The sequence below is a fragment of the Rhinatrema bivittatum genome, chromosome 14 (genome assembly GCF_901001135.1).
Source record: "Rhinatrema bivittatum chromosome 14, aRhiBiv1.1, whole genome shotgun sequence".
In the NCBI taxonomy this organism is placed as follows: domain Eukaryota; kingdom Metazoa; phylum Chordata; class Amphibia; order Gymnophiona; family Rhinatrematidae; genus Rhinatrema; species Rhinatrema bivittatum.
Genome location: NC_042628.1, coordinates 4295758 through 4308580, shown reverse-complemented (window position 1 = coordinate 4308580; position 12823 = coordinate 4295758). Strand labels below are relative to the sequence as shown.

Below are 12823 nucleotides of genomic sequence, written 5' to 3'. Positions count from 1 at the left end.
ATCCATTCTCCTTTCTGCCACGTTGCTGCAGATCCCGTGCATGTGATCCATTCTCCCTTCTCCTGTGCTGCAGATCCCGTGCATGTGATCCATTCTCCCTTCTCCTGTGCTGCAGATCCCGTGCATGTGATCCATTCTCCCGTCTGCCACATTGCTGCAGATCCCATGCATGTGATCCATTCTCTCTTCTCCTGTGCTGTAGATCCCATGCATGTGATCCATTATCCCTTCTCCTGTGCTGAGGATCCCATGCATGTGATCCATTCTCCCTTCTGCCACGTTGCTGCAGATCCCATGCATGTGATCCATTCTCCCTTCTGCCACATTGCTGCAGATCCCGTGCATGTGATCCATTCTCCCTTCTCCTGTACTGCAGATCCCGTGCATGTGATCCATTCTCCCTTCTGCCACGTTGCTGCAGATCCCATGCATGTGATCCATTCTCCCTTCTGCCACGTTGCTGCAGATCCCATGCATGTGATCCCTTCTCCCGTGCTGCAGATCCCATGCATGTGATCCATTCTCCCTTCTGCCACGTTGCTGCAGATCCCATGCAAGTGATCCATTCTCCCTTCTCCTGTGCTGCAAATCCATGCATGTGATCCATTCTCCCTTCTGCCACGTTGCTGCAGATCCCGTGCATGTGATCCATTCTCCCTTCTCCTGTGCTGCAGATCCCGTGCATGTGATCCATTCTCCCTTCTGCCACGTTGCTGCAGATCCCGTGCAAGTGATCCATTATCCCTTCTCCTGTGCTGCAGATCCATGCATGTGATCCATTCTCCCTTCTGCCATGTTGCTGCAGATCCCGTGCAAGTGATCCATTCTCCCTTCTCCTGTGCTGCAGATCCCGTGCAAGTGATCCATTCTCCCTTCTCCTGTGCTGCAGATCCCGTGCATGTGATCCATTCTCCCTTCTCCTGTGCTGCAGATCCCGTGCATGTGATCAATTCTCCATTCTGCCACATTGCTGCAGATCCCGTGCATGTGATCCATTCTCCCGTGCTGCAGATCCCATGCATGTGATCCATTCTCCCTTCTGCCACGTTGCTGCAGATCCCGTGCATGTGATCCATTCTCCCTTCTCCTGTGCTGCAGATCCCGTGCATGTGATCCATTCTCCCTTCTGCCACGTTGCTGCAGATCCCGTGCATGTGATCCATTCTCCCTTCTGCCACGTTGCTGCAGATCCCGTGCATGTGATCCATTCTCCCTTCTGCCACGTTGCTGCAGATCCCGTGCATGTGATCCATTCTCCCTTCTGCCACGTTGCTGCAGATCCCGTGCATGTGATCCATTCTCCCTTCTGCCGTTGCTGCAGATCCCGTGCATGTGATCCATTCTCCCTTCTGCCATGTTGCTGCAGATCCCGTGCATGTGATCCTTTCTCCCTTCTGCCACGTTGCTGCAGATCCCGTGCATGTGATCCTTTCTCCCTTCTGCCACGTTGCTGCAGATCCCGTGCATGTGATCCTTTCTCCCTTCTGCCACGTTGCTGCAGATCCCGTGCATGTGATCCTTTCTCCCTTCTGCCACGTTGCTGCAGATCCCGTGCATGTGATCCATTCTCCCTTCTGCCACGTTGCTGCAGATCCCGTGCATGTGATCCATTCTCCCTTCTGCCACGTTGCTGCAGATCCCGTGCATGTGATCCATTCTCCCTTCTGCCACGTTGCTGCAGATCCCGTGCATGTGATCCATTCTCCTTTCTGCCACCTTGCTGCAGACCTTGTGTGTATGCTCCCGTCTTCCCTTCCTCGCATATCAAAAAACTGTACATTGTGATAACAGAAAAGGACACAGGATTAGCATTGCTGTTCGAGGTGTCCATCTACAGTGACTTTTCTGTGCATCGTGTGGACAAGCAGGATGTTAGTCCTCACGTGTGGGTGACGTCATTGGATGGAGCCTGGCACTGAACTTTGATCTCAGATTCTAGTGCGTTCACACCTGCCCTACTGAGCATGTGCAGCTGTAATCATCCTGCCCACTCTAGGCAGAGATTTCAGTCTCTTTTTTTTTTTTCCGCAGAGCCGTGTGGTTGCGGTATTCAGCTTTGCTCTTTTTATGGAACTGCAGCTGTTTTTCTTTCTTTTACTTACTGTAATTTTTGTTTCTTCTTTTACTTTCTTTACCTTTCAGCTTTCTGCCAGCTGTGCAGCTGGGCAGAGTCTACTTCTGATTTTTAATAAATGCTGCATCTGCAGTTCAGTTTGTGCCCTCTCCTTGCGCTGCCTTTTTTGTACTTTTGTCAGGTGCTAGCAGGGCTGACAGAACGCAGTCTGTGGGTGATCCGTGTAGGCCGCTGAGCCTGGGGACTTGCCTGAGTTCCACCCAGGCAGGAGTTCTGTGTTGTTTCACTGATAGATTGGCATCGATGGAGGCAAGGACAGTGAAGATATTGAGGGCCGCACCATTCCTGGGATGCATCTTCCCCACATTAGTCTCCATAGGCAGGAGCCCTGGATGATGTAGCCTCCCCTCCTGCTTGCCAGTGATGGCAGTGCACTCTCCTTGTGAGAGATGGTGAGCAGGAGCCTGCGCAAGCTGCACTGCTGCTGCAGTTTGGTGGTTATGCTCCGTATCGGTTGCCCGTGCATATCTATGGGCAGTGCATCGATGATCTGATACATCGGGACCGCCATTGGGCACCATGGTCACCCTTGACACCATTGAGGTGCCAGGGCACCCTCAATACTAATGACGCTATAAGGACCATCGATCATGGGCACCATTAAGTTCCGTGTATGCTGTCTATTCACGGTTGCGGGCCATAGGCACCGGCCGGCCAATCCAAGGGCTGCAATTAGCATCTTGAAGCATTGTCAGGTACCGTGGATACTGTGGGGCAATGCTGCCTACCACTGCCATAGACAGAACACCAGTGGCACTGGGGACGCCGTCAACACGGTATCTGCTGACTCTATTAAGAGTTGGTGTAACAGGGGAGTGCTCCATGCGCAGTCAGGAATGGTGGGGGTCATCTACTCCTCCAAGCACCTTAGACACTGGGGGGCGGCATTCTCTCGGCCTATACGCTACCAGAGATAGCGTAAGCGCCATCATTGCATCAGGGAATCAGCTTCTTCGTCCATTCGCACCTTTGAGTGCAATGGGGACACTAGCAAGGAGGACTCTCATCGCTTTTTTGCATTGCACAGATGGTGATCAGTCCCTGCTGTGCTGTGGGATTCTACCCGCGGATGGGGCGATGAGATGAATATGTGCACAGCCAGACACAAGATGGGTACCGGCCATCGTGCTTTAAAAGTGGAGGGCTCCAGTTACCCTCTAGTGTAGGTGTGTGGGTGTTTCCCTCATGGCGAGCACACCATGGTGTGTGCCGCTGCCACAAGCCTGCGTTCCTGGTCTAACCAGGAGGGAAGTGTCAGGAATCTTTCCTTCCCACAGAAGAGGGGGTGTATCTTTCAACCCCCTCTCCTATTAACTTACATTGAATCCCCTTAGGGGGGAAGCCTCTGGTACTCCATCCCTTGCAGGCCAGGACTCGCAGATGTCAGGGGACAGCAGCGGCAGTCATTGGACCGTTCTCACTGGTGCATGGATTACTGTGGTGTCCTACCCCTCGACTGGGTGGCCAACTCTGGCCGATCTGGTCACTTATGAACCTCAGCAATGGGTTTTCAGGATTGGGAGGCCCCGATTCCCATTGCTTTCCTGTCCCTTTGGGTAGGGGAGATACGACTGGGTTCCAGAGGCGACCCTTATGGATTACCCCTGGGCTTCCAGGTTGTCCACCCCTTCAAGTGGTGGCCCTCGTTCCCTGTTTCCTAAAAAAGGGATTTCGTCACCTCTGATGAGGGGTTGCTCTCTGTTCCCTGCGGGATCTGAGAGCAAGTCGGGCGATAGTGCTCATCCCTAGGTCATCCTGTGGCGCAGCAGGGAAGTTGTTCTGGATTCCAGTCTCCCTGTAATATCCAGGGTTGCCCCTCCCTGGCAAAGATTAGGGGTTTTCCCGTGCAGGAAGCGCCCTTTTCTTACCTGCGGAGCACACTGTGCGGTGTTCGCGGATCACCACTCTTGCCAGTCTCTCTCGCATACCTCGTTGGGGAGGGTTCTGGTCTAGTTACATCTCGGTTGGCAGGTGTCTCTTCCAACCTCTCCCCACATCTGTTGCTGCATGAGGTAGGGGCTGAGGGAACACACAACAGAGGTCAAAGTTGTGGACCGGGCTCCATCCGATGATGTCAGCCGTGTGTGATGACCGCCATCCTGCTTGTCCTCGGAGAACAACTGTTACAGGTAAGCAAACCTGCTATATCCTTAAGTATCGAGAGATGCAATCAAAAAATGTGACAGAAAAATATCGAAATAGTCCCAATTATATTGGGCAGCACAGGCTTGATTAGGAAGAATGTCCAAACACCTTAATTTGTTGCCTGGACATACCTTATGAACTCCAGAAAGCTCTCTCTGGTAGAAGGCAAGTTTTAAGAAGGGTTTTAGCAGTAAATTTGAGAGAGTGACAGATTCTGTCCTGTGCTTGTCCTTTGTTTTCTTGGATTTAGGTTTTAATGGTTTAACATTGCACACACAGTTGTGGAAAGCACAGCATTTCTATTCAGACTTTAAAGTCATTTTATGTTGTGGCATCTTGTCTTGTTGCTCGAAAGCAGAATCTTCTGCAAAGATTTGGGACCCATACAATTTTCAGAGGGTTCTTTACCCTCTGAAGGGATCCTTTAGAAAAGTGCACAACTGATGATTTATGCACATACGCACTCTGTGCTCGTACGTTTACGTGCATGGGGAGCGGCTTTCGAGTCTGGGCAGGGTTGCGACTTAAGGCATGTGTGTCTTGATTTAAAATATATTTGTAAATTCTCTCAGTAAAACTCTGCACACCAAATAGCAGGCAGAATTGGGTGCGCTTGGTTTTGTTCAAAGCAGACTTAAATGCATAAGTCCGCTTTGATGTTTGGTGTAACTTATGCACATATTTGCTGGCTAATTCCTGTGCAGTGTTACAGAATTACCCCGAAAAGGCATTCCCTGTACGTACCAGGATCAATTTGGAAGAGTCAGAAAGTAGATTTAAATGAAGAACCAGTTCCAGTGCACAGAATGTATTGTCTGAATTCTAGTGTTTTTATATTTCCAGGTATTCATGGACTTCTTATGTTGCTAATTATCTTAGGAACAGAGTAAGTGCTTTCCTCTACCTCATTATATAGTTGGGCAGCAGGCTCTCCAGATGAGCTACCAGTGCCACCACAGCACGACTATAGAAACCAGCAAAAGCACGGACATTCTTCTAGTTGTCAATTGCAGATGTTTCTCTGTGATGTTTATTGCTGTGGCAAGCACTGCCTGACTTAAGGGATCAGGCAGCAGGAGAAAGCGAGTTGTACATGATCTGTTTTCTAGCTGCTCCTCTATAACTGCAGCAGAGAGGGTGCCACAGCATAGTAACAAGGTGGGGAGCGGCTGAAAGAAGCCCAGAGGATTATCCAGTCCAGCCTTGCTGTTGACTGCTTAATAACTCTCTCTGTGGGGTAATCGAAGGTAAGGTGAAAAAAACTACAGTGCATCTGTAGAGAATGCTACACCAGCGAAACAAATTCCTTCCAAACACTGTGATCAGCCTAGACAACGCCTATTCCTTTCCAGCCCTAGCAGGTAGCAGGAAGCTGTGAGTATGGTCCTCCAAGCCTCTAATAATAGAATGGGGAACTCCAGTTCCAGAACTGTTCTGTCCAGCAGACTCTCCTTTTTAAAGAAAATGCCCATTATACATGATCAGAAAGGGGCCAGACCAGTTCCTGGAGCTGGTTCTCTGGGTCAGCAGGGGACAAGAATGCTGCAGAGGGAGCGTTCACACTCCTCAGAAGGGTTGGGGGTCCCAGCCAAACCCCATGCTCAAACTTCACAAAGGAAGTTGTGATCTGACTTCTGGCCAAAAAGAAAGCTCACTGCAGTGACTTAGGTGTCCTAAAAATGAGGGAAACATCCTGGGTAAAAAAAAAGAGCATCAGGCATAGAATGCCGGAGTGCAACAAGACGGTCGCACTGCATGAGGGTGGGGGCAGTTTGTTTCTCCTAGGACGAGCAGGATGGGTGACATCATCAGATGGAGCCCAGCATGGAAACTTTTTGTCAAAGTTTCTAGAACTCTGACTGGCACACTGAGCATGCCCAGCAAGCCACTATCCGCGCGTCCATGTGGAGTCCCTCTTCACTCTCTCTTTCTTTTTCCCCTTGAAATACCGTATTTTTCGCTCCATAAGACGCATTTTTTTCCCCCAAAAGTGGGGGGTAAAATGTCTGTGCGTCTTATGGAGTGAATATTTAAAAAAAAAATTTAACTACAACTCCCCACCCTCCTGACCCCCCCCCCCCCAAGACTTGCCAAAAGTCCCTGGTGGTCCAGCGGGGGTCCTGGAAGCGATCTCCCCCTCTCGGGCATTCGGCTGCCAGTAATCAAAATGGCTCCGGTAGCCCTTTGCCCTTACCATGTGACAGGGGCTGTCGATGCCATTGGTCGGCCCCTGTCACATGGTAGGAGCAATGGATGGTCCATGCCATTTTTTAGGATGGCGCCGGCCGTCCATTGTGGGGGGGGGTGGGGGGTTGTAGTTAATTAAATTTGAAGGGTTGGGGGTGGGGGTTTTTTTTGTTTTGTTTTTTCACAAACTAGCATGATAAAGGTTTTCCAATCCTCCCCAGACCCGAAAACGAAATGAGGACAAAAAAAATTGTATGCACACCCATCACTCCATAAGATGGACAAACGCTCGGGAACGGAGCCAGTTTAGCACACCATTTTTTTTTAAATTTTCCCCCTCTGAACCCTAGGTGCATCTTATGGTCAGGTGCGTCTTATGGATCGAAAAATACGGTAGTTACCTCGTGGTAGTGGAGCTCTGCTCTTAGCTCTTTTTCAAATTATTTTTTCCCAGTCGTTTTCGACATTTCAGCGCTGGGTCCCTCTTCGGTCAGTGCGGTAGGTGTTGAAATTTTCCTTGTGCAGTCGATTCCCAACAAGTCGCTTCTTGGTGACCGATGGCCATCGACAGTTTGCCGGCTATTTTTCATGGCGCCGTCTGTTTTTCGCCAATGCCACCAATGCCCGTGGACCATGTCGATTACTGATCCATATGAGGTCTGTATCCTTTGTCTGGGGGTGTTGCATGATGTCCGAGGGTGCTGTCTGTGTACCAGATGACTCTCAAGAGCCGTTTTGCCTGACTGGATAAGATGGAAAAGCTTTTTTCCAGAAAGTCTGATCCATCTACTCTAGTATCGGGGGCATCAACACCTAGAGGCTGAGAGGAGCTGTTAGATTGCACCGGTTCCGGAGTCGGGCGCTGATGGAGACTGGTGACTATGCTTGCAGGACTTTCCTCAGGGCTTGGCCCAGTCTTTCCCTGGAGCCAGGAAGAAGATCATGACGTCCTTGAGTGCGATGACATCAGAGACGATCTGTCACCGGCTCCTCTCTCACAAGAGGGATTCGCCGGAGGAGTAGAGTGATGGCATTTGCTGGCCGCCATGCTGCCACCGAAGTGACTTGAAGGGGAAGAGGTACTGTCCTCTATCAGACTCGGGAGTCCAAGTCGTTCCCCAGCAGTTGTAGTGCTGAGCACCGAGCCTCCTAGTGGCTCCGAGGAGGCTCTGATGCCTCTTCCTCCTCCTCCTCCCGTCTTAAATACAGCGGACTTTCAGGAGGAGTTGGACCGCAATGTTCATGCGGTGCTCCGAGCCCTGCAGGGGTATAAAGCTGTCCCTGGCACTAGTCCCCATGCCAGTGCCGGAGCCTGCGCAGTCTCTCTTGGCACCCCTGCTAGAGCGTATAGACGTCCTGGGTGTACTTCCGACGCAGCCGGTGCCCAGGGGACCATCAGTTTAATGGTGCCCACCATTGCCCTCCTCTGGAGCGATTCCCATTATTGGGTCCTCCAAGGAGGAAGAACCCGTGCGGCCAACAGTGCCCTCGGGGCCCATAGTACCACAGCTGGAGTTCCCCAGTCCTGATCTCAGGGCCGTCGTTGCCCATGGTGCATTGATGCCAAAACCGAAAGGTTTGCGCAGGGACCCTCCACGCCGGTCCCTGGCGGACCTTAGTGAGGAGGAGCCTCCATATGATTCCTGGGAGGATGACACATCTTCTTCCTCAAAGCACTCAGACGGCCTTCTTTCTGAGCCGTCTCCACCAGAAGAAAAGCATCTATCTTCCCCAAAGGATCTTTCCTTTGTGGGCTTTGTCCAGGATATGGCCGAGGCCATCCCGTTCCAACTCCTTACTGAAGACGATGCTAGGCACAAAATGCTGGAGGTTCTCCAGTTATTGTCATGTTGACCATTGTGGGCAAACAAACTCTGTCCAACTGTGGCACCTCTCCGAGGCTGGCCTTAAGGCCAACTCAGTCAGGGTCCACCTGAGTGCCATCAGCGCTCACCATCAAGGGTTGGTAGTACGCTTATCTCTGTGCAGTAGGGCGATTTATGTGGGGGTTGCTTCAGATGAAGCCCCCCCCCCCATGCGTCGTCCTGTTGTGTCCTGGGACCTCAACGTGGTGCTATCGCAGCTCATGAGTGACCCGTTCAAGCCTATGCATTCCTGCGATCTGAAGTACCTAACCTGGAAGGTTCTCTTCCTCGTGGCGGTCACTTCATCTCGCAGAATTAGTTTCAGGTGTTGGTTACTTATCTGCCCTACACAAAGTTTTTTCATGAAAGGGTGGTCCTGCGGACTCACCCTAAGTTTCTGCCTAAGGTGGTGACTGATTTTCATCTTAATCAGTCTATTATTCCGCCCACCTTTTTCCCCGAGACCTCATTCTCACCAAGGCGAGCGGGCTCTCCACAGTTTGGACTGCAAGAGGGCTTTGGCCTTCTATTTCGAATGTACTGCAGACCACAGGCAATCCACACAGTTCTTCATATCCTTTGACAAGAACAGAATGGGCATTACAGTGGGCAAACAAACTCTGTCCAACTGGCTGGCAGACTGCATCTCCTTCTGCTATGCACAGGCAGACATTCAGCTTGGAGGCCACATTAAGGCTCACTCATTGAGAGCCATGGCGGCATCAGTAACCCAGTTATGAGCGGTTCCCGTTGCCAAAATCTATAGAGCCACAATGTGAAGTTCCCTACACGTTTGCTGCTCACTTCTGCTTGGACAAAGATGGTCAACATGACGATAGCTTCGGCCAGTCTGTCCTTCGTAACCTCTTCCAGGTTTAAAAACCCAACTCTCCCTGTCTAAGGCCCACTGTTGTGTTCATGCTGTCTCCCTGTGATACCAACAGCACCGCAGTTATTTTTGTGCCTGTTGGCACCTGGTTTGATGCCTGTTGGTCATAAGCCTTACCAGGAGCAGCCTGTAGCTTGGTATTCACCTATCTGTGAGGACTACCATCCTGCTTGTCCTAGGAGAAAGCAGATTTGCTTATCTGTAACAGGTGTTCTCCTAGGTCAGCAGGCTGTTAGTCCTCAGGAAATCCGTTCGCCATCCTGCAGAGTTGGGTTCTCCGGTGTTTTATTTTATTTTTTCGCTAGTCAATTGTATGTTGCGAAACTGAAGAAGGACCCCACTTGGACGTGCAGATAGTGGCTTGCTGGGCATGCTCGGTGTGCCAGTCAGAGTTCTAGAAACGTTGACAAAAGTTTTCCGTACTGGGCTCCATCTGATGATGTCGCTCATCTGTGAGGACTGTGCTGTCCTAAGAGAACACCTGTTACAGGTAAGCAACTCTGCTTTCACCTGAAAAGGTTTTGAAGGAAAACCATACTGCGTCCCTGGGACCTGACGATGTGGTTCAAGATGTACAGTCTCCAGCACTTTGGTTCCTGTTTGTGTGTTAAATTGAATTTTGGGCCACCCTGATGGTTCAGTGACAGTGCTGAATGCTGCCATGTGGATGATCAGAGTACTTTTACCAGGTCAGGTCTTCTGTTTCCCAGGTTGGCTGGGCCGTGGTAGCACGGGAGGGAGTCCCAATCTGTGCTGATGTGAGGGGTCCAGTGGTTGTAGGGTTCTGGGGGGAGCCCTGATGCATAACCCCCAGCTGAGGACTTGTTACTGCAGTGATCAGACTGCGTTAGCTGGGCGGGAAGGAATCCCCAGGTAGTTGTGAGTGAAGGCTGATGGTACCAGATGCCAGCCGGAGGAAGCTGTCAGGTCAGAGAAAAAGTAAGAACGAATGGCTTTTAACTTCTTTCTCTTCACAGGTTTTAACAGTTTCGCTTAAGCTGACCCCTGAGGAGCAGCATGAACTCAAGAATAAAATTGCAGTTTTTCAGAAAAAAGCGTAGCAGCTCCTGCCAGAGGAGAAGAAATCTGAACTTTGGGAGAGCAGTAGCCAGAATGCCTTAGAAATGTGCCCGATTTGGAGGCAAAATGACTTCTTGTAAATTCTGTTCAGTGTACAGTGTTCTTTCACCATTCATTTTGGAAATAAAAAGGTTTTCTATTTAAATGCAGTTTATGAATTTCATCTATCAAAACGGAATGTAGCGCAGTCAAGAAAAAGTGCTATAAAGCTCCCGTTTCCTGGCTATACTGGTTTGACTGGTTCCATGGGGAAAGAGGCATTGAGGTCTGAGGCTTTTTCCTTCTCCCTTGCCCCCATAGTAAATTGTCATTCCTCCTTCCCCCCCCCCCTCCCCGAGTCAGCACAGAACTGCTGCGACTGCCCCCTCCCTGCTGGCTCTAGCCTTCTGGCGTGTAAAATTCATATTACTTGTGCACTTCGTCTCACAACACCCAGCAATGCCAGTGGCCCCATTGGATTCACACTTTTTTGCTTTAAGAATATGAACACACACATGCAGATGACTCAAAATTATTCAAATTCCTCTTTGGCCAGACCAGTCTGGACAAAGTGGGTAATGCCCGCCAACCAGCAAGTGGAGATAGAGAAGAAGAGGCTTCATATACCTATGTGCTGACAGCAGCTTGCCAGTATTCTCTGTCTCCAGCAGAGGGTGGATAAGCTTTCTGTGCTGTGACCTGATTTCTCCTTCCCTATCCCAAGAGGATGTGTGTATGGTTGGCAGCTCCTGGGGTGATAGCTTCAGGCTCGCTCCCTTCCTCAGTGGATTACCCGTGGGAGTACTTGGCTCTCTTTCTCTCCTCCGCTTGAGTATTCAGAGCCAGTTCAGGTCCAAAGTCTTGTGCTTCCTCCTCCGCTGGCCTACCCCACTCTCTTCCTCCCCTTACTGCTTGTCTTGCTGCTACCCTTTAAAGTTTTGACCCAATTTCTGGCTCCCCCCCCACAAAGGGGAATGCTGATTATTCAGCGGCCAGAGGTTTGTGGCAGCTGGAGAGCAAGGCTTGCCTCTCTGTATGGGCAGTAGACAAAGCATTGCATGTGTTGCAAAATGCAGCAGGTTCTCGACCCTGGGACCACAGCCCAATTTGACGTGCTATGGTGACGACGGTGATGTGCTATGGTGACGACGGTGATGTGCTATGGGTGACGACGTGCTACGTCACTTCCGATCAGACAATATGTTTTCTTGAGAACGCAGGTCGGCGGTTCCATAACAGATGTGTAAACATGTGAAGGTTTAAATGTATTATAATAGTTAAAGGGAACTCCGCGCTACACAGATGTTTGAAAAACGTGGTCAGTAAACAGAAGGGAACGCTGTGTTGGATGAACTTTGAAGGACGTTTTGAGTAATATACACATGACAAGCCTTTTATTTTTAGTGTATCAGCATATTTAAAATACATGAATAACATCAGTCCCTGAGGAAGCCCCTAACGATAGGGGTGAAACGAAGAGATTTTGTATCATCTTTTGTCGGACATAATGAGCAAATGATCCTGATTAAGTGGTCACGGAAACATGTGACATATGCAAATATTAATTGATATAATCTATGAGCATTTGTGAAATTAATAAGAATTTATGTCAATGTTTGAAACTTGTATCTCAAAAAGACATATTTTTTAATTTGTGGGTATGAATGTATGAGTGTGCTAGCTTAGTTTTATTGTCTATGTAGGTTTACATGTGTGATATTTTGAATACATTTTGTATGTTTTATATATACAGTTTGGCTCTCTAAGATTTGTGTGAATTCATGACAAGACTATAGAGAGTTGTATTTGATCACCCTGTGTGTAAAAATACTTCTGATTACAAGACAGTTTGCAAAAAGCTAAAATCACTTTATTTATTTTTTTTGCTTGATGTTAGTTTTTTGCATATTGTTCAATAATTAATGCCATATTTGGTGTTTTATGTTCTGTCAGTCTATGCTGTCATATTTATGTTTTTCATTGTAATGCGCTTAGGCTGGGTGCCTTAATTTATAACTGTAATAAGTAACTGTATATCCTAATTTTACTCTGATACCACAATCTCTTTCCTGCACATGATACCTGCAAACCCCCTCCGTTAGCTGCAGCGTGAATTCTCTCTTTCTCCCATGCAGAGGGTTTACTCTTCAGCGCTCAAGAAGAGAACTTTGCATTCATTTTCTGCCGGTGTTTTATTCTAAAACTAAGGGCCTAAGGGCGGGCTTGTGGAGGATGGGCAGGCTGTGTGGCTCAGGTAACCTTTGTGCCACCTGAAAGCCCAGCCGGGAGGATGTTTGTTTACAGGGCTCTTTCCTGAGGTTTCACATCAAAAATTAGGCAGACATGAAGAATTGTGGGAGCCATTTTAAACACATGCGATGCTGGGCCTGCTAATGGTGTTTCTTCAAAATATTTTCCAAGTTCCACTAACTTGAAAAAATCAGAAAATGCCAATGTGTGAGAGAGAGAGAAAAAGCTTAAAGGCAGGGCCCAGCTCGAGCAGGCGGCTTTGCTTCTATTTGCATTTTTACCAGCTCAGTATGG

At 49.2% G+C, this 12823-nt stretch overlaps 1 protein-coding gene across 1 annotated transcript in view; it reads left to right on the top strand.

The window, feature by feature from the left end:
- Nucleotides 1–10445, top strand: part of LOC115075718 — a 48851-nt gene extending 38406 nt beyond the window's left edge. Inside the window, exons 19-20 of the mRNA XM_029576384.1 lie at nt 5123–5165; nt 10198–10445. Coding sequence (XP_029432244.1) covers nt 5123–5165; nt 10198–10281 — 127 coding nt within the window. The 3' untranslated portion in view covers nt 10282–10445. The remainder of the gene's footprint in view (nt 1–5122; nt 5166–10197) is intronic.
- The last annotated feature ends 2378 nt before the right edge of the window (nt 10446–12823 follow it).